At 38.9% G+C, this 13,081-nt stretch overlaps 1 protein-coding gene and 1 gene segment (V, D, J or C); both read right to left on the bottom strand.

Moving 5' to 3' along the window:
- Positions 1–806: 806 nt before the first annotated feature.
- LOC110341990 lies at positions 807–1,344 on the bottom strand. The segment is given in 2 exon segments: positions 807–1,129; positions 1,252–1,344. Coding segments are annotated over 2 exon segments (372 nt in total).
- A 5,902-nt stretch (positions 1,345–7,246) lies between these two features.
- LOC121136805 (dnaJ homolog subfamily B member 6) lies at positions 7,247–8,746 on the bottom strand. Its single transcript, XM_040738134.1, has one exon. It carries the CDS (start codon positions 8,615–8,617, stop codon positions 7,889–7,891), a length of 729 nt encoding a protein of 242 aa, XP_040594068.1. The 5' UTR covers positions 8,618–8,746; the 3' UTR covers positions 7,247–7,888.
- Positions 8,747–13,081: the final 4,335 nt, after the last annotated feature.

Genomic DNA, 13,081 nt, shown 5'->3' with positions numbered 1-13,081 from the left:
CCTGAAACTTACAGAAATCTTCCTGCCTCTGCCTCAGAAGTGCTGCTGTTAAAGGCATGTGCCACCAGTGCCTGGCTTTGTGTTGCTTCTAAAACTATGCTCTGGAAATCAATTATTCGTTAATATCACTTTTAGAAGCATATTTAAGACAACATTTTACAACCTATATGATGTCACACACACACAAATCTATATTTCAGTTCATGAGGTGGGATTAAGTCATAGGAGTGTGGCTCAACATCATTTGCCTTTTGTAAACAGACAAGAGAACATAGCAGCCATTAGAATTCTATTTAAACTGCTGCAAAGAGTTGTGATCATCAACACCCACTGCTGGAGTTTGAAGACACAGCAGAGGATCATGGTTAGACATCCTTCCCTTTCTCTGACACTTGCCCTCTAGCTTTTGTGAAAAATCAAACCTCCTTTCAGATGTCAGCTTCTCTCAGTAATATTTTTCTGCCCTTTAAACAGTAGCACTTACAAACTAATTTACTGAATTTAAGTAATGTGTTCTGGAATGTTCACAGAAGTTCCCACTAATCTGTATGAGTCCAACCACAGGATACAACTCAGACTCCTCACAGAGAACGACTGTGTCCTCTGTTAAAAGTAGAAAAGGTGTTGGTACTCTGTATAGCCGGATGTGGTGAAGAAGGAAGATATGTGGGGTACAGAGAAGACTCTTTAGCCTATCTTGTCAAAACAAATGACTCTCTATGAACTTTGCTGAAAATCCTGTGACATCTGAGAAACACTTTAACAGCTAGAGCAGCCCAGCCTCTCACTTCTGCTTCCATGGGGGTTTATGTTATGACAGGTATCACTGTGGGAGGATAGTCATCATACTGTAAACAGTAATAAATGGCCATATCTTTAGACTCCAGGCTGCTGATGGTGAGAGAATAATCTATGCCAAAACCACTGCCAGTGAACCTGGATGGAACGCCATTCATCAGGGTGGATGCACGGTAGATCAAGCATGTAGGAGCATTCCCTGGTTTCTGCTGAAACCATCTTAAATACCTGCTAATATCCTGACTTGCTCTGCAAGTGATGGTGACACTTTCTCCCAGAGATGCAGAGAGGGAGGATGGAGACTGGGTCACCTGGATATCACATCTGGCACCTAGGAGTGGAGACATAATAATTACCCATATAGTTAAAAATGATACAAAAGGACTGCCCCCAAATACCAATCAGCAATAATCACAGTGTAACAGTGAGATTCCTATTATGTTCCTTTTTTACCTGGAAGACAGAGCAGAAGAAACACGAGGAACTGAACAGGAGTCCTCATATCTGGGCTGAGTCCTAACTGCACTGACAACTGAACAAGTTGTGACTGGTGTATGAAGAAGTTTTCAAGGCTATACAGTGAGTGCATGCAAATCATTGGGAACCAGTTACACCTGGGCACAGCTGCAAGATTTGCTCATCCCAGCAAATGGTAAAAACACAGGGTGCCTAGATACCCAAGATCAAACCATATATATGCCTCCAAAGAATACACTTCTTTTTCAATATTTAAATTATACATGGCATTTCTAATGTATATAACCTGTATGATAAATAATTTACTTCAAAAATATATTGGTGTAATGTAAAAAGTATCCTTCTGTAGTGGAATAAAAAACCAAGAAGGCAAACACCCACAGTTAAATACTGAACAGAATACAAGGAACCCAGCGACAGAGAGAGAGGAGCAAAGAGCAAATTGTCAAAGAATGGGCTGGAAAAACCAGCAGAGACAGCTGATCCAAACAGGGGGGAGCTCTTGGACCCCAGACTGACAGCTGGGAGGCCAGCATGGGACCAATCCAGACCCCCTGAATGTGAGAGTCAATGTGGAGGCCTGGACTACTTATGGGGTCCTGAGCAGTGGATCAGTGTTTATCCCTTGATTACTAACAGGCATCATGTGTCCATAAAACAAAGAGGGTTGCTCTCTCTCTGCCTGGACTCTTAGGGAAGTGCCTGGACCCTACCCTGAATGAAATTATAGACTCTAGATATCCCCTATGCAGAAGGAATTGGCAATAGGGTGGGAGGATGGGGGGGGGAGGGTGGTGGAGGAGGAGGGGAGGGAGAGGGAACTGGGATTGACATGCAAAACAAGATATTTAAAATTTTTAAAAATGAAAAAAAAGACTAACAAAAAAACCAAGAAGGGACTTTTAAATCTTTATCTCACACAAATAATTCTGATAGGTTAAACAATACTGTGTCTTCTCCTTGGGATGTGTTTGTGAATTTTGAAGACTAATTTCTTTAAATTAAAAGGATAAGGTATCAGGACAATTTTAATGATTAAAAATAAGATTTTATAGCTTTAACTATACTGACTATGGTACAAATAGAAAGATTAGAGTAGGTGCACATATAAAAATTGATCCAAACATATGTGTCACTTAAAGTCCTGACTCCATATGAAGATGAAAGTACTTTCATACTCACAGACTAAATCACTTGCACAATTTTTTCCATTTGGGATCTTCTATATTTACTCTTTTATATGATTTTCTCCTATTTCTTACATTTCCTTAGCATGAAGGATTGACTAGTGATGACAGACTAGAACACTATTACAGAAAACATTACTACTCAATACATGGCTCTGCTAAGTATTACAAATGATATTATCACCTTTCACTCTTGAGCAGTAACTGGAGCAATTACAGGGCAAAGGTTAGATAGAGGAAAATAACCTATTCTTCACAGGCACTCTATAGTTACTTTCTTATACTACTAACTAGATGCAATGTATTAGTTTCTTTCACTTACTAGTGGCACAATCAACTAGGGATAGGGTTTTGAACATAACATTTGGTAGAACACTATAAACTCAAGCTATAATATTCCTTCTCTGGACCCAAATGCTCATGCTTGTCTTAAAATACAAAATATATTGACACGATATGTGACTGTAACTCTTAACAGTTTCAGCATTTTGTAAAAGTGAAGTCAAAAGCCACCTGTGAAGCTCAAAACATAATATTAGCTGTAAGATTAGATAAAAATCTGTGAAAATAGAAGATGGTTATTATGTTGAATGGCTGTATTCATGACATTCCTTATACTTATGAGGATGATGTGTGAATCTGGCCTGTGCTGTCTATGAAGAACATGCCTCAAGAATTAAAGAAAGAGAAGAAGCAGAAAGCAAGCAAAGGATAACCAGCCTGGAATCCACAACCCCAGAGAAACTGGGAAAAAAGAATGGCCCTAAAAGAGACATACATGGACTCCCTGAGAAGGGTAAAGGGACAAGATCTCCTGAGTAAATTGGGAAGATTGTGGGGAGAAGGAGGGAGGTAGGAAAAAGAGGACAGGAGATGGGGAGGGAGGAATAACAAGAGGAATCAGGAATGTAGAGCTGGGGGAAGAACAGAGGAGGACAAGGACAGAGATACCTTAATAGGGGCAGCATTTACGGACTTAATGAGAAACGTGGCACTCGGGAAAACGTCTAGGAATCCACAAGGATGACGACAACTAAGAATCTAAGCAACAGTGGAAAAGCTACCTTAAATGACCTTCCTCTATAATGAGATTGATGACTGCCTTAAAAGCCATCCTAGAGCCTTGATCCAGTAGCTGATGGGCAGCAGAGACCCACAGCTATGCACCGATCTGAACTCCTGAAATCCAGTTGTAGAGAGGGAGAAGTGATGAGCAAAGGGGTCAAGAAAATGCTGCGGAAACCCACAGAAACAACTGACCAGAGCTAGTTAGAACTCACAGACCTGAGTCAGACAGCTGAGGAGCCAGCATAAGACTGAACCAGAACCCCTGAACATGGGTGTTAGTTAGGAGGCCTGGGCAGTCTGTTGGGCGTCTGGCAGTGGAACCAGTATTTATCCCTAGTGCATGAATGGACTTTGGGAGCCCATTCCCTATGGAGGGATATTCTCTCAGCCAAGATATATAGGGGAGGGCCTAGGGTCTGCCCCAAATGATGTGACAGACTTTGATGATCCCCCATGGGAGGCCTCACCCTCCCTGAGGAATGAATGAGAGGTGGGATTGGGGGATGGTGAGGAGAATGGAAGGACTGGAGGGAAAGTGAACTGGGATTCATATGTAAAATAAGATTGTTTTTAATTTAAATTAAAATTTTAAAAATCACAAAAAAAGAGTATAAGACAGCATGATGTTTTGTTCAGCCAATTCTTTTGCCAGAAGGTTGAATATTGTCGTTACAAAGAAAGAATCAATAATTTTATTATTGATCTCAAGAGGTAATCTTAGAAGAAACCTTAAAGGAATTACAAACCTGATTTTTTATGTATGAAAAAGTCAGCTCTACTTTAAATCTTTAGCATGCATACCCATGCATCAACAATATACATGAGTGATTATATATATATATATATGTATATATATGTACATATATATATATATATCAGGAAGTCAGGAAGTTAAGGGCAGAAATAAGTACAGTGAATTAATCATCATCTTTGATCATAAACCCAACCTAGCAAGGAAGCTATGTCAGCTAATAATAAGTAGACTGCTTTGTTTTTATTCCCTAATATTAATGAATCTGTCACACAGCTCCATACCCTTCTAAAACTTTAGATTGTCTTCTTGGGTTTTTTCTTTGTTTGTTTGTTTCTTGGTTTGGTGTTGTTGTTGTTGTTGTTTTTGCCATTTCAGGAAGGTTCTCAGTGTATACTGGAGACTCCAGTTTATTCAAGCATCCTCTTTTTTTATTACATTATTTTCTTTTTTATTTATTTATTTATTTTCATTTTTATTTTAAATAGCTTGTTTTACATGTCAATTCCAGTTCCCTCTCCCTCCCCTCCTCCCGCACCCCACCACCATCCCCCCCCCCATCCTCCCTGTCAGGTGTGTGGTTGGTGAAGAACTTTTCCCATTCTGTGAGCTGTATTTTTGTCTTGTTGACTGTGCCCTTTGCTGTTGGGGAAGTCCTGTTATTTGCCTGTTATTTGTCAATAAAGTACTGTTGAGCCTATAGGAATCTAGATAGGAGGGACTAGGAGTCCAGGAGGATTCTGGGAAGGAGAAACACAAGACAGTCAACATGTGACGCCATGGGGGTAGGATGCCGGGAACTATTCTCCGGTAAGAAACATACTTAGATTAACAATTATGGGGTAATTACTTAAGGCAGAACTAGCCAGTAAGAGACAAACCAGGCCAACAGCTTCATAATTAATACAGCGTCTTGTGTGATTATTTGGGGACTAGAATGTGGCAGAGCCCAGGCGGCTGGCGGAGGATAAACCAAATCGGCTAGCAAAGAAAAAGCTTCTCTTAACACTTTGCCTTACAGAAGCTTCTCAGTTTCAGGAGGTCCCATTTATTAATTGCCAATCTCAGTGTCTGTGCTACTGGTATTATGTTCAGGAAGCAGTCTTATGCACCAATTCATTCAAGGGTACCTCCAACTTTCTCTTCTAAGACATACAGTGGGGCTGGATTTATGTCGAGGTCTTTGATCCATTTGGACTTAAGTTTTGTGCATAGTGATAGACATGGATCTACCTGCAGTCTTCTAAATGCCAGCATCTAGTTATGCCAGAACCACTTGTTGAAGATGCTTTCCATTGTATATTTTTAGCTTCTTTGTCAAAATTCAAGTGTTCATAGGTTTGTGGGTTAAAATCAGGGTTTTCAATTCAATTCCATTGGTCTACCTGTCTATTTTTGTGCAAATACCAAGCTGATTTCAGGACTATAGCTCTGTAATAGAGCTTGAAGTCAGGGATGGTGATGCCTCTGGAAGTGGCTTTATTGTACAGGATTGTTTTGGCTATCCTAGGTCTTTTGTTTTTCCATATAACATTGACTATTGTTTTTTCAAGGTCTGTGAAGAATTCTGTCAGTATTTTGATGAGGATTACATTGAATTTGTAGATTGCTTTTGGCAAGATTGCCATCTTTACTGTGTTGATCCTACCTATCCAAGAGCATTGGAGATCTTCCCATTTTCTGGTACTTCTTAAATTTCTTTCTTTAAAAACTCAAAGTTCTTGCTATACAGGTCTTTCACTTGTTTGATTAGCATTACCCTCAAGATATTTTATGTTGTTTGTGGCTATTGTAAAGGGTGATGTTTCTCTGATTTCTGTCCCAGTCCATTTATCCATTATGTGTAGTAGGGCTACTTATTTTTTTGAGTAAATCTTGTATCCTGCCACTTTGCTAGAGGTGTTTGCCAGCAAAAAGTGTTCACTAGTAGAGTTTTTTGGGTCACTTATATAATTATCATATCATCTGCAAATAGTGAAAGCTGACTTCTTCCTTTCCAATTTGTATCCTCTTGATCTCCTTTCATAGTCTTATTGCTCTAGCTAGAACTTCAAGTACAGTATTGAAGAGATATGGAGAGAGTGGACACCCTTGTCTTGTTCCTGATTTTTAGAGAAATCACATTGAGTTTCTCTCCATTTAGTTTGATGTTGGCTATTGGTTGGCTGTATATTGCTTTTATTATGTTTATGTATGTTCCTGTAATCAATGATCTCTCCAAGACTTTTAACATGAAGGGAAGTTGGATTTTGTCAAAGGCTTTTTCAGCATCTAGTGAGATGATCATGTGGTTTTTCTTTTTCAGGTATTTACATGATGGGTTACTTTGAGGGATTTTCATATGTTGAAACATCCCATCTCTGGGATAAAGTCTACTTGATCATGGCAGATGATTTTCCTGATGTATTCTGATGTATCTTGCATTGATGTGCCAGTATTCTGTTGAGTATTTTTGCATCAATGTTCATGAAGAATATTGGTCTGTATTTTTCTTTCTTATTTGTGACATTGTGTGGCTTTCTTACTAAGACAATTGTAGTCTCATAAAAAGAGCTTGGCAATGACCTTTCTGCTTCTATTTTGTGGAACAGTTTGAGGAGTAGTGATATTAGCTCTACTTTGAAATTCTGGTAGAATGCTGCACTGAAACCATCTGGCCCTGGGCTATTTTTTTTGGTTGGGAGACTTTGAATGACTGTTTCTATTTCATTAGGGGATATAGGTTTATTTAAATTGCTTGTCTGTCCTTGATTTAATTTTGCTAAGTATTATCTATCCAGAAAAATTGTCCATTTCCTTTAAATTTTCCTATTTTGTGGAGTACAGATTTTCAAATTATGACCTGAAGATTCTCTGGATTTCCTCAGTGTCCATTGATAAGTCTCCCTTTTCATTTCTGATTTTGGTAATTAGTATGCTGCCTCTCTGCTTTTTTTTTTTTTTTTTTGCACCAAACACATTCGCATTTATTTTCTTTTTTTTTTTAAGCAAATGACAAAGACCCAAATTACCAGCTTTTTTTTTAAACCTAAGCTTAACATTACATATTTAAACAATTGTCAGAACTGACAAATTTGCCAGCATCCATGCACAACTAGAAAACATCCTTAATTTACACTAATCCAGAAATGTATTACCATTGATGCAGTAATAGCTTTCGTAACTAAATACTGAAAATAAAATTGAAATATTTCTGTAGAAGGTTCATCTGGCAATGTTAACTTCACAGCAGGCTGACACTACTCTCACATTTCAACACAATGGGAGGCAGATCCATGCTGGTGTTAAAGAACAATCTTGTCCTAGCACTACTCAAGAGTCACAGGGCTCACCTCAGATTACGTTTTGTTTTGTTTAAAGCAAAGTGCATACAGAGATTACAACAATTTTAAAGACAAAATAAAAATGGTCCTATTTTGTGGTCCCAACAACAAACTCAAAAGTCTATGACAAATAGGGCTCCGATGAGCTGTTTTATAAATACTTTAGATTAGGTACAGTTATACAGAAAGTCAGTTCGTTTGAAATCTTCAAAAAAAAAAAAGTTCCTGGTATTCCTCAAATGGTGCTTGTTATGGTTAACATTTCTGTGAAATGCGGCGTTGAATTACTTGTTATCCAAGCGTAGCAGGTGCTCCTTACCATTTATCGTCAAGGACTTTAACTGTCCGTCTTCTTCAACTTCTACTCTTTCTTGACCATTCTCCACAATTCTTTTTGTAGTGATTTTTTTGCCATTAATTATTTTAGTAGAAGTTGATATTGATTTGAAGTTGCCCATTCCACCGCCACCAAATGACGTTGAAGAGAATGAAGTGAGACCTCCATGCCCTAGTGACCCGAACGAAGTGAATCCTGTATCAAAAGCAGGAAATCCACCTCCAAAAGCAGGAAATCCACTGAAGGCAGAGAAAAACGAGCCTGTACCTCGGCTTCTATTTCCTCGGGAACCCCTTCGGCTCCCAAAAAAGTCATCAAATGGGTCTTCAAAGAAGTCAAATGAAAATGGGTCCCTTCCACCAAAAAATTCCCTGAAGACATCATCTGGATTCCGGAATGTGAAGCCAAACTCAAATGGACTGTCAAAATGACTTCCACCTCCTCCTCCTCCACCATTTAATCCTTCTTTGCCGTATTTGTCATAGATGTCCCGCTTTTTTGCATCTGATAACACCTCATATGCCTCAGCTACTTGTTTGAATTTCCGCTCTGCCTCTTCTTTATTTTCAGGATTTTTGTCGGGATGCCATTTAAGTGCCTGTTTCCGATACGCCTTTTTAATGTCCTCAGGTGAGGCATGTCTCTGCACGCCCAGAACTTCATAGTAATCCACCATGTTTTAACAGATTGTTGGAACAAACCGAGGACGCGGCGGCCGGCGAGGGGGGGAAGTCGGGCGGCCGGTCTCCTCGCGGCTCCGGCACAGCTGCGCTGGCGGCGGTGGCGGCGTCTCCTCGCGCTTTCCTTTCTCCGCCTCTCTGCTTTTTTATTGATTTGGATAAAGGTTTCTCTATCTTGTATACTTTCGGGAAGAACCAACTCTTTATTTCATTGATTATTTGTACTGTTTTCTTTGTTTCTACTTTACTGATTTCAACTCTTAATTTGATTATTTCCTGGGATTTACTCTTCTGGGGTGAGTTTGCTTCTTTTTGTTCTAGAACTTTCAGTTGTGCTGTTAATTCTCTATTGTGACTATTCTCCAGTTTCTTCATGTGGGCACTTAGTGCCATGAACTTTCCTCTTAGCACTGCTTTCAAAGTATCCCATAAGTTTGGGTATGTTGTATCTTGTTCTCATTGCATTCTAGGAAGTCTTTAATTTCCTTTTTTAATTTCTTCCTTGACCCAAGAATGGTGCAATTGTACGTTGTTCAATTTCCATGAGTTTGTATGGTTCCTGCAATTTGTGTTGAATCCTAACTTTAAACAGTGATGATCTGATTGGATACAGGGGGTAATTTCATTTTTTTGTATCTGTTGAGGTTTTCTATGTTGCATATGGTAGATTTTAGAGAAGGTTCCATATGGCACTGAGAAGAAGGTATATTCTTTTGTGTTTGTATTGAATGTTCTATAGATATCTGTTAGTCATAATTGGGTCATAACTCCTGTTAGTTCCTTTGTTTCTTTGTTAAGTTTCTGCCTGGTGGTCCTGTCTAGTGTTGAGAGTAGGGTGTTGAAGTCTCCCACAATATGTGACTGGGGCTTTATGTATGATTTTAGTTTTAGTAATGTTTCTTTTATGAATGTGGGTGCCTTTGTATTTGGGGCATAGATGTTCATATTTGAGACTTCATCTTGATGGACTTTTCCTGTGGTAAATATAAAATGACCTTCTTCATCTCTTTTGATTGATTTTAGTTTGAAATCTAATTTGTTAGATATTAGGATTGTTACACCAACTTGTTTCTTGGGTCTATTCAATTGGAAAATCTTTTCCCAAACCTTTACTCTGAGGTAACATCTGTCTTTGGCATTGAGATGTGCTTTTCTTCTATGAAGCAGAAGGATAGATTCTGTATTTGTATCCATTCTGTTATCCTGTGTCTTTTATAGGCAAGTTAAGACCATTGACATTGAGGGATATTAATGACCATTAATTGCTGCATCTTGTTTGTTTTGGGTTTGATGGTGGTATTGTATATGGATTCCCACCCCACCCCCTTTTTTTCTTATTGTGTTTGGTAAAGTGGGATTATCTATTATCTATGTTTTTGTGAATGTAGTTATCTTTCTTGGGTTGGAGTTTTCCTTCCAGTACTTTCTGTAGTGCTGGATTTGTGGATATGTATTTTTTAAATCTGGTTTTGTCATGGAATATTTTGCTTTCTCCATCTATAGTGATTGAAAACTTTGCTGAGTATAGTAGTTTGGGCTGGCATCCACGTTCCCTTAGTGTTTATAGACTGTCTGTCTAGGACATTCTGTCTTTTAGAGTTTCCATGGAGAAGACTGGTGTAATTCTGATATGTCTGCTTTTATATGTTACTTGGCCTTCTTCCTTTGCTACTATTAATATTTTTCTTTATTCTGTAAGTTTGGTGTCTGACTACTACATAACAAGGGGACTTTTTTGTGATCCACTCTACTTGATGTTCTATAAGATTCTTGTACTATCATTAGTATGTCTTTCTTTAGGTTGGGAAAGTTTCTTCTGTGATTTTGTTGAATATATTTTTATACCCTTGAGCTGTATTTCTTCACCTGTTATTCTTAGGGCTGGCCTTTCCATGGTGTCCCATACTTCCTGGACATTTTATGTTAGGAATTTTTTAGACTTGAGATTTTCTTTGGTTAGTGACTGCATTTCCTCTAGTGAGTTTTCAACGCCTGAGATTCCCTTTTCTATCTCTTGTATTCTATTGGTTATACTTACATCTGTATTTCCTGATCATTTACCTAACATTTCTAATTCCTTCATCCCCTCATTCTCTGTTTTCTTTATTGTTTCTATTTCAGATTTCAAGCCTCGAACTGTTTAAATTGTTTCCTTCACTTGTTTCACTGATTTTTATCTTGGCTTTCTTTGAATTCTTTAAGGGATTTGTTTTTTTCTTGAAATTTTTGGTTTGTCTTTTCCTCCATTTCCTGAATTTTTGGTTGCTTTTTCTTCCATTTCTTTAAAGGATTTTCTAAATCCTCTTTGAGGGACTCTAATATTTTCATAAATTTGTTTTTAAGGTCCTTGTCTTCTGCTTCTTCTATGTTGGGATGTTCAGTTCTTGGTGGTGTAGAGTCCTTAGATTCTGGTGGTGTCATATTTTTGGTCTTTCTGGTTTTGAGTGTGATCTTATACTGCTGTCTTCCCATCCCTTCTTCAAGTAGGCGCAGGTGGGGGCTCTCCCTCTCCTCTTATCTCCCTGTGGAGTAGATAGGCCAAGACTCAAGTGGAGGACAGAAGACAGAAGGGGAGCCAAGACTGAGGTGTGGCCAGACTCAGGGTGATCTGTTCTGCGGAGGTAGGTCCACTATATGTGGAACAGTCCCAGGAAGTTCCAAGGGGGTTATGGAGGGAGTTGGGCTCTGAGCAGAGCCCACACTCACCTTAAGCACAGGACAGAAGCTAAGGGGCAAGACTGAGGTGTGGACAGACTCTGGGTGGTCAGGCTTGCAGGGGCAGGTCTACTCAAGCAGAGGCTGGAGAGTGTAGGGGCTCCAAGACTGAGGTGTGGACATACTCAGGGTGGTCAGTCCTGCCTTGGTGGGTCCACTACACATGGATCAGGTCCAGGAAGTTCTAGGGGGAATCTCAGGAGTTTTGCCCTGAATAGAGCCCACACTCACCTTAAGCAGTAAGCAGAGGGTGGAAGGGGGGCCAAGACTGAGGTGTGGTCAGGATGTGGGTGGTCTGCCCTTACAGGGTGGCTTCACTGAAGCAGAGGGCCTGTACGGAACATCTTATGCAGATTTTTGGTGCTTGATTCAGTTATGCTTGTACCAGTATTAGTTTGTGCTTTGATTGTCCGTCCTGAACATGATAACAGCACTGTCCCCAGAAACCATAGGAAGAGAGGAAAGATGAGGTCTATATAGTTGCACTGCTTCAGGCTGAAAAAAAATATGAAATATGAACAGAATATAACTGTGTTAGTGTTCACTATTGCCAATCTATGGAAGAGAAAAAGGCTTCATTCATTACAATACCTAGATACATCTGTTTCCCATTCATAAGGAATTCAAAAAATAACGTAGTAGCATATTACTCCATAGAAATTATTGAGATGATAATGGAAATAAATGGCAAACAATGTAACTATGGAAAAATTATGAATATTTGCATTATAATTAGGCATGGGAATGATTTAAGACCCATAGAAAGCTTGGGAACAAATGCCTGCCATCTGCCTGACCATTTCCACCCCTGGGCATGTATTCAGGAAAACTGAAGTCTGAAAGCAGTGTGAAAGTTTGTACACTATGGTTCACATTGACATTGTTCAGAATAGACAAAGAAGGGAAATGTGCTCAATGTGAATCCATAGATGAACAGAAAAAGAAATCTGAAAATAAACCACACAATGAATTATAGGAATACCACTATAAACTTATACCTTGCTTAATAACAAGAATAAACTCTGTGTAATGCATCATGAGACAACTTTGTTATTGTGTAAATACCACAAAGGACATATTTATAACCCTAGATTATGAAGCTCTCTACCTACCCAGACCTTTGTTATAAGCCATTGTTCCTAGGCAAGAAACATATACACAAAATAAACATATTGGATATTGGACTCAGAAATAGCAAAATGGTAGGTAATTACAGATTTAAGCATGTCTAAACAATCAATTGATACAGTAAAATTACAGTATAAAAGGAAAAATATAGTACACTTAATAGAGTGTACATGTTGTAAATAGAGATTGTAGACTAAAAATTACTCCGAGGAAATCAGTGAACAACAGAATTACTCCGAGGAAATCAGTGAACAACAGAAGACTGAAAGTGAAAGTTACTGCCAGAGTCACTTCAAAGTCAAATTCATGTTTGATGCATCACCTATCCCTGAGTTTAAAATTACAACAGAAAATAACCTGCAAATCTGGGATTCTCCACTGAAGATACACATCATCTTACATCTGGTTCATCATGCATCACTGACTGACCTGCTTCAGCAACAAATGTGAGTCACAGGCTTAGAATGTGAACACCTGTCTACCATGTGCGCATTTCATGTTCTCTTTACTACCTTCAGCCAAAGTCTTCAAAGTCTTCATACTTCATGAGATTGATCCAATTTTGCCCTACCCTTTATTCATTCCACTTCTTCTCAATAAGTCAGATGATTTGATGC

Source organism: Mesocricetus auratus, unplaced genomic scaffold (genome assembly GCF_017639785.1).
Source record: "Mesocricetus auratus isolate SY011 unplaced genomic scaffold, BCM_Maur_2.0 Super-Scaffold_100676, whole genome shotgun sequence".
NCBI lineage: Eukaryota > Metazoa > Chordata > Mammalia > Rodentia > Cricetidae > Mesocricetus > Mesocricetus auratus.
The sequence above is the reverse complement of the archived record's forward strand: the minus strand, read 5'-3'. Positions and strand labels throughout refer to the sequence as shown.

Bases quoted from the DNA above. Each gene is read 5' to 3' on its own strand.
- LOC121136805 (XM_040738134.1), bottom strand. From the start codon at position 8,617: ATGGTGGATTACTATGAAGTTCTGGGCGTGCAGAGACATGCCTCACCT.